Source organism: Anoplopoma fimbria, chromosome 17 (assembly GCF_027596085.1).
Source record: "Anoplopoma fimbria isolate UVic2021 breed Golden Eagle Sablefish chromosome 17, Afim_UVic_2022, whole genome shotgun sequence".
In the NCBI taxonomy this organism is placed as follows: domain Eukaryota; kingdom Metazoa; phylum Chordata; class Actinopteri; order Perciformes; family Anoplopomatidae; genus Anoplopoma; species Anoplopoma fimbria.
Window position 1 is genome coordinate 5,635,904 of NC_072465.1, and position 13,097 is coordinate 5,649,000.

Below are 13,097 nucleotides of genomic sequence, written 5' to 3' on the forward strand. Positions count from 1 at the left end.
TCCAGGGCCCTGGTCAGCTTATCACTGCAGCTTATGAAAATGTGAAAGCCTTCTCCGCTAAACTGAAATTGTGGAAAACTCCGCTTTCTGTAAAATATCTCAGCCATTTCACAACATGCAGGTCTCTTGTGGAGGAGGGCACAGCCTTCAGTGGTGGTGAATATGCCTGTGCTAGTGAAAACCTTCTGCAGGAGTTTGATCAGCGTTTTGCTGACTTCAAGGCACGCTGTGACACTTTCCAGCTGTTTGCTGACCCAGCTTCTCAGCTGATGTGGAGAGTGTCCCAAGTATGTTGCAAATGGAACTTATTGACTTGCAGTGCAACAGCGATCTAAAAGCTAAATTCAGAGAGGCACAGGGAAAAGCAGACATGACTGGACAATTCATGAGAGAATTACTTCCATCCTTCCCTGAGCTGTCAAAAATGTTCAGTCGGGTAATGTGCCTTTTTGGAAGCACGTATCTGTGTGAAAAACTTTTCTTGACTATGAACTTTAATAAATGCAAGTACTTGTTGAAGCTGTACTCAGAGTTTCTACTGTAACCTTGATCAGGGCAAATGTTGCTCAGCTGTGTGAGCAGAAGCGCTGCCAGGTCTCTGGCAAGAAATAGAATAAAGCACAAATGTATTCAGGGATTGTATGTGTTGGTTCAGTGCAATGTTTCAATAAGTTATTAAAAACATGGAAATAAAAAAGTAAATTTTCAAAAATATTGCGCTTTCTTGTAGTGCTTGAACGTTGAAGTGGCCCTCCTATGAGACGACAATAACAGCAGTGGCCCCAAGCCAAATTGAGTTTGAGACCCCTGATCTAAAGGATGCACCTTTATGTATCTAATTGTCAGGTAATTGTGGAAAGTTGACATTGGCTCTCAGTATTCTCTTTTCTTTTTTCTTTATTTCACTATTTCCATTTGAGTCCATGAATGGCATACAGTGGTGGTGTTGTTTTTCTGTGTAATTGATCAAAGCTTTATCATTAAGTTCACGCATTTTTGGCATGGCTCAAAATGTAACCCCTCTGCCTGCCTCTGGACATTTTTGACCTCTACCTTTTGAGCTATCAGATAATCAAACAGCGTTCCGATCGCATACTTTATTTTTAATTTTAGTACATACTGCATCTGCCCTTACAAACTATGCACTGTTGCATGTTGTATTTCATCATGGTTAAACAGCCCAAAAGAAAAGTCCTCTGTGTACCAAATTTCTCTGATTATTGTTTTTACTACAGGAAATATTTTCATATAACACTTAACTGGTGGTTTACACTGTGTGATGCCGTGGAGAAGAAATAAAAACCCTCAAGATTCATGTGAATTTAAAGCATGCAGTAAACACACACACACACACACACACACACACACACACACACACACACACACACACACCACACACCACACACCACACAGCCTGAGATCAGCCAATAGATAAATAATTTTTCACTGGAAGTTGACTCACACAAACCCAGGAGTTGCAGAGGGTCCCTCCTCCTGCAGAGTGTAGGTGGAGTAAAACACTTACGGGAAGACCGAATACTTTATCCCCACCATTACACAATCCATTATCCCCGCCTCCATACTCAGAAGCAGTCTTGTTTTTCCCAGCCATGCCTGCGCTGTGAAGAGTCATGCTGCTGTGGATTTGTGTCTGCGTCTGGCTTCCAGTTCAGGCCCGGGGAGCTCTGCTCGTTTATCGCAGAGATGCTGGCCCGCAAGTATTTAACGTTTGCAGCATTTTCATGTTGACATGTCGTCTGTTATGTTATGATCGATGGTCATGCTTGCACTTCATTAGCGATCAGTCCATACACTGTTTGAAATAACCTTTATCTGCAGTAAAGTCATATCTATGTATTACTAAGTTACTAGTAAGAGTTGATCTTCCCCATGAAAAATCCCTAGGAACGCAAGTGGCGTGCTTAGCGTGTCTGACAGTAGCAACTGTTTTCCTGGGAAAAAAAGGAAACTGTCCGCTGTATCATGCGATCTTTCTATAAGACTATTTTATTCAATCTTTTGTTATGTTTCCTGGGCTTTAAAGAAATAAATTGACTTTACGAATCTAATACTAAGAATAAAATAAAAAAGTCCTAATTCTGTTTTTCTTTTATTTGTTTTGTACTGTTTTCCCTATCTGATCTGAAGAAGACGAAAAAAAGAAAACAATTGTAAAGCATGTTTGAAATTGAAAATGAAGTTACATTTTAAGCCTCAATAGTAGGCCTAATCTTTAATACCTGTAAACTGATTACTGCATGACTTTGTGCTCTTCCACCAAGTGCATGCAGCGGTCACTTTCATTGCAAAATATAATCTATTGTTCTTGAGATTTGTGGATATCTGACATTTCCTCATTATGCATGCGCTGAAAATGACCACTTCACGCACCTTGCAGGACCTTTCAGAGCGGACAACTGGAATGGCCTACTACCTCTATCCATGATATCAACGATTTCTTAGGCCGTTTAGGGTTTATGACAGATGTGAGCCTTTTCTGTCCACTTCACCAGTGGTGACAGATGGCGTGTAGCCTGTAAAAAAATAAATATAGGCATTATTAGACCAGACATATCCTGATTTATAGGCTACACAAGCTAAGCATATTAGTAATAATGTTAAAACAACAGAATATCACCACTGTGGATGAATAAAGTTGTTTCATATTTTTACAACCAAAGCTGCTGTGAAGACAGAGGCCACTTGATACTGCTGTGCGATGTTACCATGCACAACATTGGTCCGCGGTCTAAACTCTCATGTTTAAAAAGTCATGGATGAGGCTGAAAAGTGATTTTATTAAGAATATCACAATTAGTAATCCATTTAAGAAAAGATCGGGACACATCTTTTTAAAAAAAAATGTATGTACTTAGGCGTAATAGACCAGCATGCAATGCAGCCGCATGAAATAATACCTTCCAACCCAGAAGTAGTAAGATGGAGGTGTGTAATTGTGATGCTTGCTGCTCTCCACTTCCTCCTTTCCTTTTGTGGCCTCCAAACCACCTACGCTTCAGTTTCTTTAACTAACAATGTCCTGTCATTTCAGACTTTGTCATAACTCACAAGTCCACTAGTTACCCGCATGGAGTTTTTCTGCCTCTGCCACCTGCCCACATACATGCTTTCACAGTTTATATAAAAAAACAGTCCATCAGTGTATTCATGTTGCAACCAGCCTGCTTGCAGCTACCTGTTTATTCCAGCCAGCTTGATAGCCGTGTGACCTTAACATCCAAAACATTTCCCATGCCTGTCTCAATTTCTTTGTCTGATTCTTGGGCCACACCTTTCTTGCGAAATCTGCTAAAAAAATACTTGCTTTAAACGACATCTTGCAAAACTGAGAGGAACTTCAGAAAGGGGACTGCCGATTCAGTGTTTGTACAAAAGTGTTTGAAAGTCTGAGTCGAACATGCCATGGTGTGGATAACGGGAAACATTTGGGTAAACATCAGGGGTAGTGTTTGCCAATGTTTATTCATTCGGTGCACATCTCTCCACAATCCTGCTGTTCCTTTCTATAATAAACATGCAGTCATATGTTGTGTTCCAGGAGACCAAAGAAGCTTTGGGCCCCAGGTTAATAACGGTATGCATAATTAAGTCTTATGCTGATGTTTGTTCCATCCTGCTGAAAATAACCGCATTCCTTGTCTTTTTTTTCTTCTCTAGAAAAGAAGCACAAGCTCTTTGAATGTAAGGAAACAATTTTGATATTAATATAGAATTATGTCAAGACAGAGGTAGGACCTTTTGTAATAACAAAGATTTTCTACATTCATGTTAATGCATCATTAAAAATAAAAAAACCTGGATATGATAATTCAATACACACAAGGCCATGGTCAAGATGACTGGTAGCTTCTATCTCACAGTAGTGGTATTTCTACTGTTTGCAAAACTAAGTTCACATTTTCTATAAACCTCATTGCTTCCAGATGTCTCTTGTTCGAAAGCATTTTACTCAACAAGAATGAAAAGTTTTCCTCTTTCGTTATCAGCTAATGTGAATTCTACCAACAAGGGGAGGAGAAAGTAGACAGACCAGGCCGACAGGGAAGTTTCTGGGATGGAAATACAGATGCTTACTGGCATGAGGGGCAAGTCTGTGCATATCGAATTAGGGTCAGGGAAACATGAATGAAGCAGACGGACAGGTACAGGTTTAGAAGGAAAGCAACATTGTGACTTCAATGATCTAGGCTGAGAAGGGAAAGGTCAGGTGACAGGGACTGGTGGGAAATTGGTAACTGCATGAGGCAGAATGTGACACTGTCCATCCTCTCAGATGGTGGAGGTGTACAGCGTGAAAGTGGACTGCACGGTGACGTCTCGATTCGCTCACACTGTCATGACCTCCAAGGCTCTGAACAAAGCAAACTCCTCCCAGGAAATCTTCTTCGAAGTGGAGCTCCCCAAGACGGCCTTCATCGTGAACTTCAGCATGTCAGTTAGAATAAAGTACTTTTTACTGTTAGAATTGATCCTGTCTTTCTTTGCCTTTTGACAAGTGTCTTTGTTCCTCACAGGGAAATTGATGGTGAGATGTATGTTGGGGAGGTGAAGGAGAAAGAGAAAGCCAAGAAACAGTATGAGAAGGCTGTTTCCTCTGGAAAGACTGCTGGACTGGTCAAGTGAGTCGGACTGAAAGATGTTACAGAGGGCCCTGAGCCTGTGTTGGTGGTGGTGTGAACAACATAAAGTTATACATGGATGTTATTACAGAGCTTCTGGAAGGACGATGGAGACGTTTTTAGTGTCTGTCAACATCGCAGCCAAAAGTAACGTGACTTTCATTCTGACCTACGAGGAGCTCCTTCAGAGGAAACTGGGCCAGTATGAGATTCTGACTCGAGTTAAACCCAAACAACCGGTGCAGGAGTTTCAGGTGGGACAAGGTTTCCTCAGTTAGTTTTCTAAATAATGACATACGGTTCAGGAGCAGCTGAAAAACTGCATGTCCAGTGTTAGGAGGAATTTGTGTCAACATTTATGAGACTTCACATTAAAACTCCAGACTTGATCTGCCTCAGTGATAACTTATGCGTGTGTGTGTGTGTGTGTGTGTGTGTGTGTGTGTGTGTGTGTGTGTGTGTGTGTGTGTGTGTGTGTGTGTGTGTGTGTGTGTGTGTGTGTGTGTGTGTGTGACAGATTGTGACAAACATCTATGAGCCCCAGGGCTTTGCTTTTGTTGAGGCCACTGCAACCTTTCTCTCCAATGATCTGCTTCCCCTGGTGGAGAAAACTGTCACAGACACAAAGGTAATGGATTTGAAAGATTTCTATTCGGCTGTTTATAGACTAATAAGAAACTTTTTGATGGTTTTGTAAGCATAGATAATGTGTCCTATAATGTCAACTGAAATTAATCTCTTTGTCTTTCAGGCACAAATCTCTTTCTCACCAACACTGGAGCAGCAGAGGATATGTCCAGGATGTGAAGGCACCATAATTAACAGAGATTTCATTGTCACGTATGATGTAAAACGGAAAGAGGGCATTGGGGAACTTCAGGTCAGCGACAAGCAAAGACTTTGCTTAGTATTTTACTTCTGATCTTAAAAGAAAGAGGTTGGCTGACATTGGCTTCTCTCAAAACTAAGGTTCTGGAAATCACCACCCACCACTGAAGTGACTGGTCAAATCACAAATAGTCCCGTAGTTACAGATAGAACACTTTATTGTTGAGTTTTGGCTTGACAGGGTGTACAGAAATGCCTTTGTAGTCGTTGTAAATATGTGAGCGTGGTTTCTGAAATAGAAACAATAAACAAACACTATTAAGCTCAAGCACTATAAGGAACATGTCATGTACCGCTATGCTTAACACGGCCACAAGGTGGAACTATGAGGCCACAATGGTGACAGCTACCTACTCTAAATGCTAACAGTAAGCATTAACTATCAAGACATTTATACACATTTAGCAATATACTGAGTTTACACATGCGCAATGACCAAACAAAGGCGCATTGAATGTAGTAACTTTAGCACACTCTCTAAACAGGTGGAAGCTAACACAGCAGACACTGAATGGCTCAAGTTAACCTAATTAGCATGACCAGTATTAACAGAAATGAAACTAAACAAGAATCACCAAACAGGGATGAATTCTGTAGATATACCATGGCAATATGCAACTTAATTACTTACAGTTCAATGGACGCACGCCAAACAAAGGTAGTAACACCCGTTTTGGGCTTTGTTGGCCTAATTACAGTGACTCAGAAAAAACTCTTGTGGCCTTTGTGAACTATACAGAGGAGACGGAACATACCACTCTTAGAGGGGGGGCGGAATAGTCCAAGTGGTGTGGCCTTTGTAACAGATCTTAAGTTTAATTTCCTAGCCATATAAAGGCGAGCACAGCTGTGCCCTTTTGTTATATTTCCATATTAGTGTTAATCAAATGCTGTATTTCCCTTTAGATTGTGAACGGATACTTTGTGCACTTCTTTGCTCCACCTGACCTCGTCAGAGTCCCAAAGAATTTGGTGTTTGTGATTGACAGGAGCGGATCAATGAGGGGAACAAAGATCAAACAGGTATAACACTTTTTGTGTTGGTAAGCCCAATACTGTATACATTACTACACACATGTTCATGTGTGGATTTGGGAAACATTGCAGACCCGCGATGCACTAGTGGCCATTCTGAAAGAGCTCAACGAAGAGGACCACTTTGCTCTGATCCTGTTTGATGAAAGAATTACCACCTGGAAGAACTTTCTTACCAAAGCAACAAAGCAAAATGTGATTAGAGCCATTTCCTACATCAGGAAAATGAATGACAGTGGAGGTAAGAGGAAACCAAATGGTAACTACTTTCCTATTTCAGATGACTAGAATCCCCCTTTGAATTCATGCATTTTACAATGTGTCATCTTTTTATTGGTTCATTTGACTTAATGTCAAAGGCCTATTTGCACTGCAGTATAAACCAACTATACTTGCATCCTTGAAACTAAGGTTAATGCTGAAAGCAGTGAATGTAAGATGTGATTGTAGCAGGGTCTGAAAAAAGAGGAATTGCCTAGAATTAAGCAGAGACTCCAGTAACCAAATTGTCATATTTACAATTTTTTTTAAATAAACAAACAAGATACAATGCTTTTTTTTTTTTTTTTTTTTTTTTTTTCAAGAGGTGCTGATGGGTGTATTGTTACTTTTGGATCCAGCCAGGTTCCCCCTATGCTTGCAGTCTTTATGCTAAGCTTAGAAAACAGCCTGCTGGCTTAGTTGTTGAACTATTCCTTAAAAGAACACATTGAGGAACTATTTTGTAGTTATTTCTTACATGAAAATGTATCTCAAGAAAAGTCCATGTTAATCTGCTCATTGTATTGTTTCCTTTCAGTCACCAATATCAATGACGCTGTACTGAAGGCCGTGAGCATGCTGGAGAAAGAAAGACGAGAAAAGAACCTTCCAGAGAGGAGTGCCGACATGATTATTTTACTGACTGATGGGATGCCGAACAGTGGTAAAATGTCTTAATTTGGAAGATTATAGTATTTTAATCTCCATGTCTAGATTAAGTACAGCAGTTTAAAACAAGTTTGACATATATCTAACTGTGATTTTAAACAAAGGGTCGGTTGTCTGCACTGTGCAAAAACATTTTGATAAGTAGTTGTGTCAGAAAGTAGTTAAAAGGGTTTTGTCCTTTCTGGTTTCTTTTTGTTTGTAAAGGAAGACCTGAAGAAGAACATCCTTTTAAGATTGAAAAGTTTTCTGTGAATTTACACAAACCTTTAGTGTGCTGAATGCCCTCCGGTTTTGAGAAAGCAGCAATTCCATACACAAAATAAATAAAAGTTTGAAAAACCTTAGAAGTAACTTAAGTCTAATTGAAACTGCAAGGCTGTCATTACATGCTCACCAATACACTTGTGTGCCTGCTTGTAGGGGAGTCCAACCTGCAAATGATTCAGAAGAATGTACACTCTGCTATTGGAGGGAACATGACTATGTTCTGTCTTGGATTTGGAAATGATGTGGATTACTCCTTTCTTGATGTGATGTGCAGACAAAACAAAGGAGTGGCCCGCAGGATCTATGAGGGTTCAGATGCAGCCATTCAACTCAAGGTTGGGTATTTACTGCAAACATAATGTCCGAGCATGTTTGTAGATACGAGTTTGCACATCCAAGGACATTCCAAAGGGGTAAATGAATGATTTGGAGTGTGTCTTTGTTCCAGGGTTTCTATGAGGAGGTGGCCAGCCCTCTGCTCTTGGAGGTAGACCTGCGTTATCCTGAGAGTGCTGTGATTTTCTTGACCAAAAACCACTACAGCCAGTTGTTTAACGGCTCAGAGATCGTGGTGGCCGGTCAGCTGACGGACAGTGACATGGATAACTTCTTGGTGGAGGTGTTCGCCCAGGGGGTGAGAAAAGGACAACAATATGTCAATTAAAGCATGAGAAAGACACTATTTTGGTGAATATAAGATATGTGAGACAATTCCTGTGCCTCAATATTTAATGGTAAGAATGAAAGTACAAACACATTGAATTTAAGTAGATTATCTTAGTCTAGGTATTATTACTTTAGCAGTTTTAGTTTTTTCTGTCCTATCTCAGGGCTTCAGTAGGGATCAAATGACTATGCCATGATTGTCCTATTTTAGTCTGCCATATTTTAAGGGATGGTCTCTGAAAATCACAAGAACAATTTGGATGTTTTTTGGTCCCCAGAGGATGAATCCTACTCACTTGATCCCTTAACTTTTTTCAGTCTTAATCATCAGGTAAAAAAATCCTATTTGTCCAATACTTAAGTTTATGACCAAATACCTGCAAAACCTTAGCTGTACTTTGTACTGATTAGTAAAATGTTAGCGTGATAAAAATGCTTAACTAAGATGGTGAACATAGTACACCATTGATGATGCCGTGGTGACGCCAACTCGGACTGTGAGGAATCTGGGTGTGACCCTCGACGACCAACTGTTGTTCTCAGCAAACATTGCATCGGTCACACGCTCCTGCAGATTCCTCCTCTACAACATCAGGAGGATTCGCCCCTTCCTCACTGAGGAGACGGCGCAGGTGCTCATCCAGGCTCTGGTCATCTCCCGCCTGGACTACTGCAACTCACTACTTGCTGGAGCCCCGGCGTCGGCCATCAGACCTCTGGAGCTTGTCCAGAAAGCTGCAGCACGTCTGGTGTTCAATCGCCCCAAGTTCTCTCACACAACTTCCCTTCTCCGTTCCCTACACTGGCTCCCTGTAAGAGCTTGCATCCAGTTTAAGACTCTGGTGCTAGCCTACAGGGCAGTGAAAGGAACAGCTCCTTCCTATCTCCAGGCCTTGGTCAAGCCCTACACCCCTGCCCGACCACTTCGCTCTGCTGCCTCGGGGCGACTGGTTGCCCCGTCGCTCAGAGGTCCCTGCGGCCGATCCACCCGGTCACAGCTTTTTTCTGTCCTGGCCCCTCAGTGGTGGAATGAACTCCCCACTGACGTCAGGACAGCAGAGTCGCTGCCCATCTTTAGGCGCAGGCTGAAAACTCACCTCTTCAGGAAGTACTACCCGGAGCCTTCCTCGTAGCACTTATGGCACTCGTATTAGTTGCTGCACTTACTGTATTCGTATCAGTTCGCTGCACTTATTGAATTTGTATTTGTTTACTGCACTTATCCTATTCGTAGTAGTTTGTAGCACTTACTATATTCAGATTAGTCTGTTGCAATTATTGTTTTCGTAGTAATCTGCCTCTGCACTATACTTTTGCTCTGGCTTATACTTTGAGATGCTTGTTTAAGAAAGGAGATGCACTTATGACTTCTGGTGACTAGTAGTTCTCTTGAATACCTATGTTGAATACACTTCCTGTAAGTCGCTTTGGATAAAAGCGTCTGCTAAATGACTGTAATGTAATGTAATGTAATGTAATGTGAACATAGTAAACATGTGTACATTAAGTAAACTTTTGAAACAGTTTAGTAGACTCTTAGCCTCGTTATCAAACAATACTATGAATCCCCTCTCCTGTCAATAACACTTGTAATTTAATCTTTTCTCTTTCTCCTCTTTCTATAGCCTGAGGAGGACTTCCAGGTGCAGGGAAAGGCCAGTGTGGTAAACTTGGATGTGACCTACCCAGAACAGGATTACATCTTTGGGAATTTCTCAGAGCGTCTTTGGGCCTACCTCACCATCCAACAGCTACTGGAGAACAGGTTTGTTCTTCTGAATCGTGTCTTCCATCTCTGTCTGTACCTGCACCGAGATTTTAAGCAGGCTTCTCCATGAACTGTGACAGATGTGCTTTTTATTGCACATCATGTGCGTCATAGGTCATTATAAAACAATCAACTAATCCTCATTAATCTCCCAGTGACATTGGTACTCAGCAAGAGAAAGAAACTATGACAGCCAAGGCCCTGGACTTGTCTGTGCGATACAACTTCGTCACCCCTGTTACCTCCATGGTGGTCACCAAGCCTGAAACTGAGGACGGACCAGACAGCCCTCTCATCGCTGATAAACTGACTGAGGGTGAGGGAAATGCAACAGGCCATGTTTATTTAGTTTGCAGCTGATTAGGAAAAATAGTTGATAGTGATCTGCTAAACTGAAAAGTAAACCTGTATATTTTTCTTTTAAAATTGATAGCATATTGTTATTATAAACCTTTTGAATAACTATATGTTAGTAGAAGATAACTTTGTGTTGTGAGTTTTCTAATTGTTGCCCTGTTTCACAGACCAGCGACAGAAAGCGGAGAGAAACAGTGGTACGACACTCTTTTCACTTAATTATGTGGAATACCATAATGAACCTTTATTTGACAGAATGCTTCCATTTCTAAATCTCATTTTGGGCTGAACAACTTTACTGAAATATGCTTTTATTATTTCGGATAACAGGTTTCAGTTACACTGGTACCAGTTCCCGTGGTACCAGTTTCAGAAGCATCCCCAGAAGTAGAAATTTCTTTCTTGCCGACCCCGTAAATCACGATAGTTTTGGATCAAGAAGTATCAGTTCCGGTAGTAGCAGTTCCCTAAGGATCATCCCCAGAAGTATCAGTTCCTGTGGTGGCAGTTACCGTAGCCGATCAGATGGTAAGCTTTCCATGTAGTCGTAGGTTTTACTATTACTATCATTCTAGCTCATTTATGCTTTCATTGTTCAGATTACTTTTACTTAAATCTTCTGTTAAAAGTTTTTATAAAACCAGACTCATCAAATACAGGAATCATATGTATTATTCTTTCTAAAATGAAATCATTCCAGCCATACGACTGTTATATATGCTCTCTGCATGACATGATACTTTTATGATGATTTTGCAGTGGACGGAGAACCTCACCTCAAAATAGAGCTGCCAGACAGACATGACGCTCCATGCTTCAACATCAACTACAAACCAGGAACCATTTTCAACCTGGTTAGAGATCCAATGGCAATGTTACTGATTGTAACACTGATAATATATGCGGTTTGTGAAAGTTAGAACGCAGACAGGGGGATTAAATGATGACAAAAATAATATGGTGGTAAAGCTTTCCAATATTAAGCTCTCATAGATTATATAAGTCTTCATACTTCACATACCAAATTAACTTCTCTACACTTCTTTGCAATCAAATATATATTTAAATATAAAAAATGTTTTCCCCCTGTCAGTACAGGAGTTACACTGGATGTACTTTGCTTAGCCCAGCATATTTGGGTTTAATGTATTTGCACTTTGGGTTCACTTCAAGGTAACATGGGTGTGTACATGACCTCGGCCACAACTGCACAAATGTAATTTTGCCTCACTCTGTGCTTTGAGCTGCTCGTTGATTCACAAAAACCCCTTTGACCTCTTTGAGAAGAGGTGAACAATAACTTTTTGGCATATACACATGTTTACTATGTTCACCATCTTAGTTAAGCATTTTTATCACGCTAACATGTTACTAATCAGTACATAGTACAGCTAAGGTTGATAGGTTTTGCAGGTATTTGGTCATAAACTTAAGTATTGGACAAATAGGATTTGTGTGACTGTAGTGTTGCCTAAAAAGGAAGAAACCTCTACACTGGTGTAATAACCCACCCACATACTGTACGTCCTCAACTCTCACTACAGCTCTAACTGGGCTGAATGGGAAATTTAGATTTGAAATACAAATTTGAGGTCTACATTATATTAAGAGTTCTTGATGCTTTAAAACCAAAGTTGCTTTGACCTTGGCTCTTTAAGTGACTACAATAAATACACATTTACACCAGTTTCTGTTTGATTGCCGCAAGAGTTAACTAATCAATTCAGAATAACTCATAACTCATAAGCTCATTATAGCCAGTGTGTCGGCTTGCTTGAGGCTTAATGGCTGGAGACCCACTGAGGCTGCCTTGAGGGCGGGAGGCACAGAGCCTGAACACACTTACGCCGCTTCTCTTGATGAGCACCAGCCTCTCTCTCTGGTCTCTCAAACACCACGTGAAGATGCCAGATGCGTCTCCTTGGGATCTGGAGCAGCATGGTGATTTCAGCACTGGAGGTGAGGGTGAGTTTGGAGCTGGTCCACTTTGAATACATTTAGCACTGGGTTGTTGGAGGGGTAGAATTAGGCTACAGCTATCACTTAAATTTCCTCAACCTCATCATCACTGTTCACAAGAAAATGTTAAGAGCGCCTACCTTGAGGGCAAGGGGTGGAATGCATGTTTAACTGTAGTAAACTTACTTTAGCAAACATTAAATGGAGTTGCTTTAAAGGAATATTTTTAAAGTGGAATTTATTCCCCGCTGTATTTATTTCTCCAAATATTTGTTGGGCATATTTGTTCCATTTTCATTTTTGTCGAATATCATTAAGAGTCAGGTGTGGAGAGGAACTTGTGAGTACTGTTATGGCCACAGGGGGCAGCAGTGAGCTCATTGAGGCTTGTTGCGCCGCCAACCGGAGCTAAAGAAGACTCCGCACTCAAAAACAGAATTTTACAAGCCACACAAAAGGTGAAATTTGTGCTTTATTGGAAGTATTTTTAAACAGTGTGGTTCACTCCTAGAAACAAAAAGACCACAATGAGACTAACCGACGAGTTTGTCAAATGTACTGCTGCGAAAAGCAGGCAATGTTAGGAA

At 40.8% G+C, this 13,097-nt stretch overlaps 1 protein-coding gene across 1 annotated transcript; it reads left to right on the forward strand.

The window, feature by feature from the left end:
• The first annotated feature begins 1,593 nt into the window (after nt 1-1,593).
• LOC129105577 (inter-alpha-trypsin inhibitor heavy chain H3-like) lies at nt 1,594-12,232 on the forward strand. The gene is made up of 18 exons (XM_054616672.1): nt 1,594-1,718; nt 3,560-3,595; nt 3,679-3,702; nt 4,295-4,452; nt 4,536-4,640; nt 4,732-4,894; nt 5,158-5,268; nt 5,392-5,520; nt 6,435-6,551; nt 6,636-6,804; nt 7,363-7,488; nt 7,914-8,095; nt 8,209-8,394; nt 10,052-10,191; nt 10,350-10,510; nt 10,719-10,748; nt 10,882-11,079; nt 11,311-12,232. The coding sequence occupies exons 1-18, from the start codon at nt 1,632-1,634 to the stop codon at nt 11,469-11,471; spliced, it is 2,283 nt and encodes a 760-aa protein (XP_054472647.1). The 5' UTR covers nt 1,594-1,631; the 3' UTR covers nt 11,472-12,232.
• The last annotated feature ends 865 nt before the right edge of the window (nt 12,233-13,097 follow it).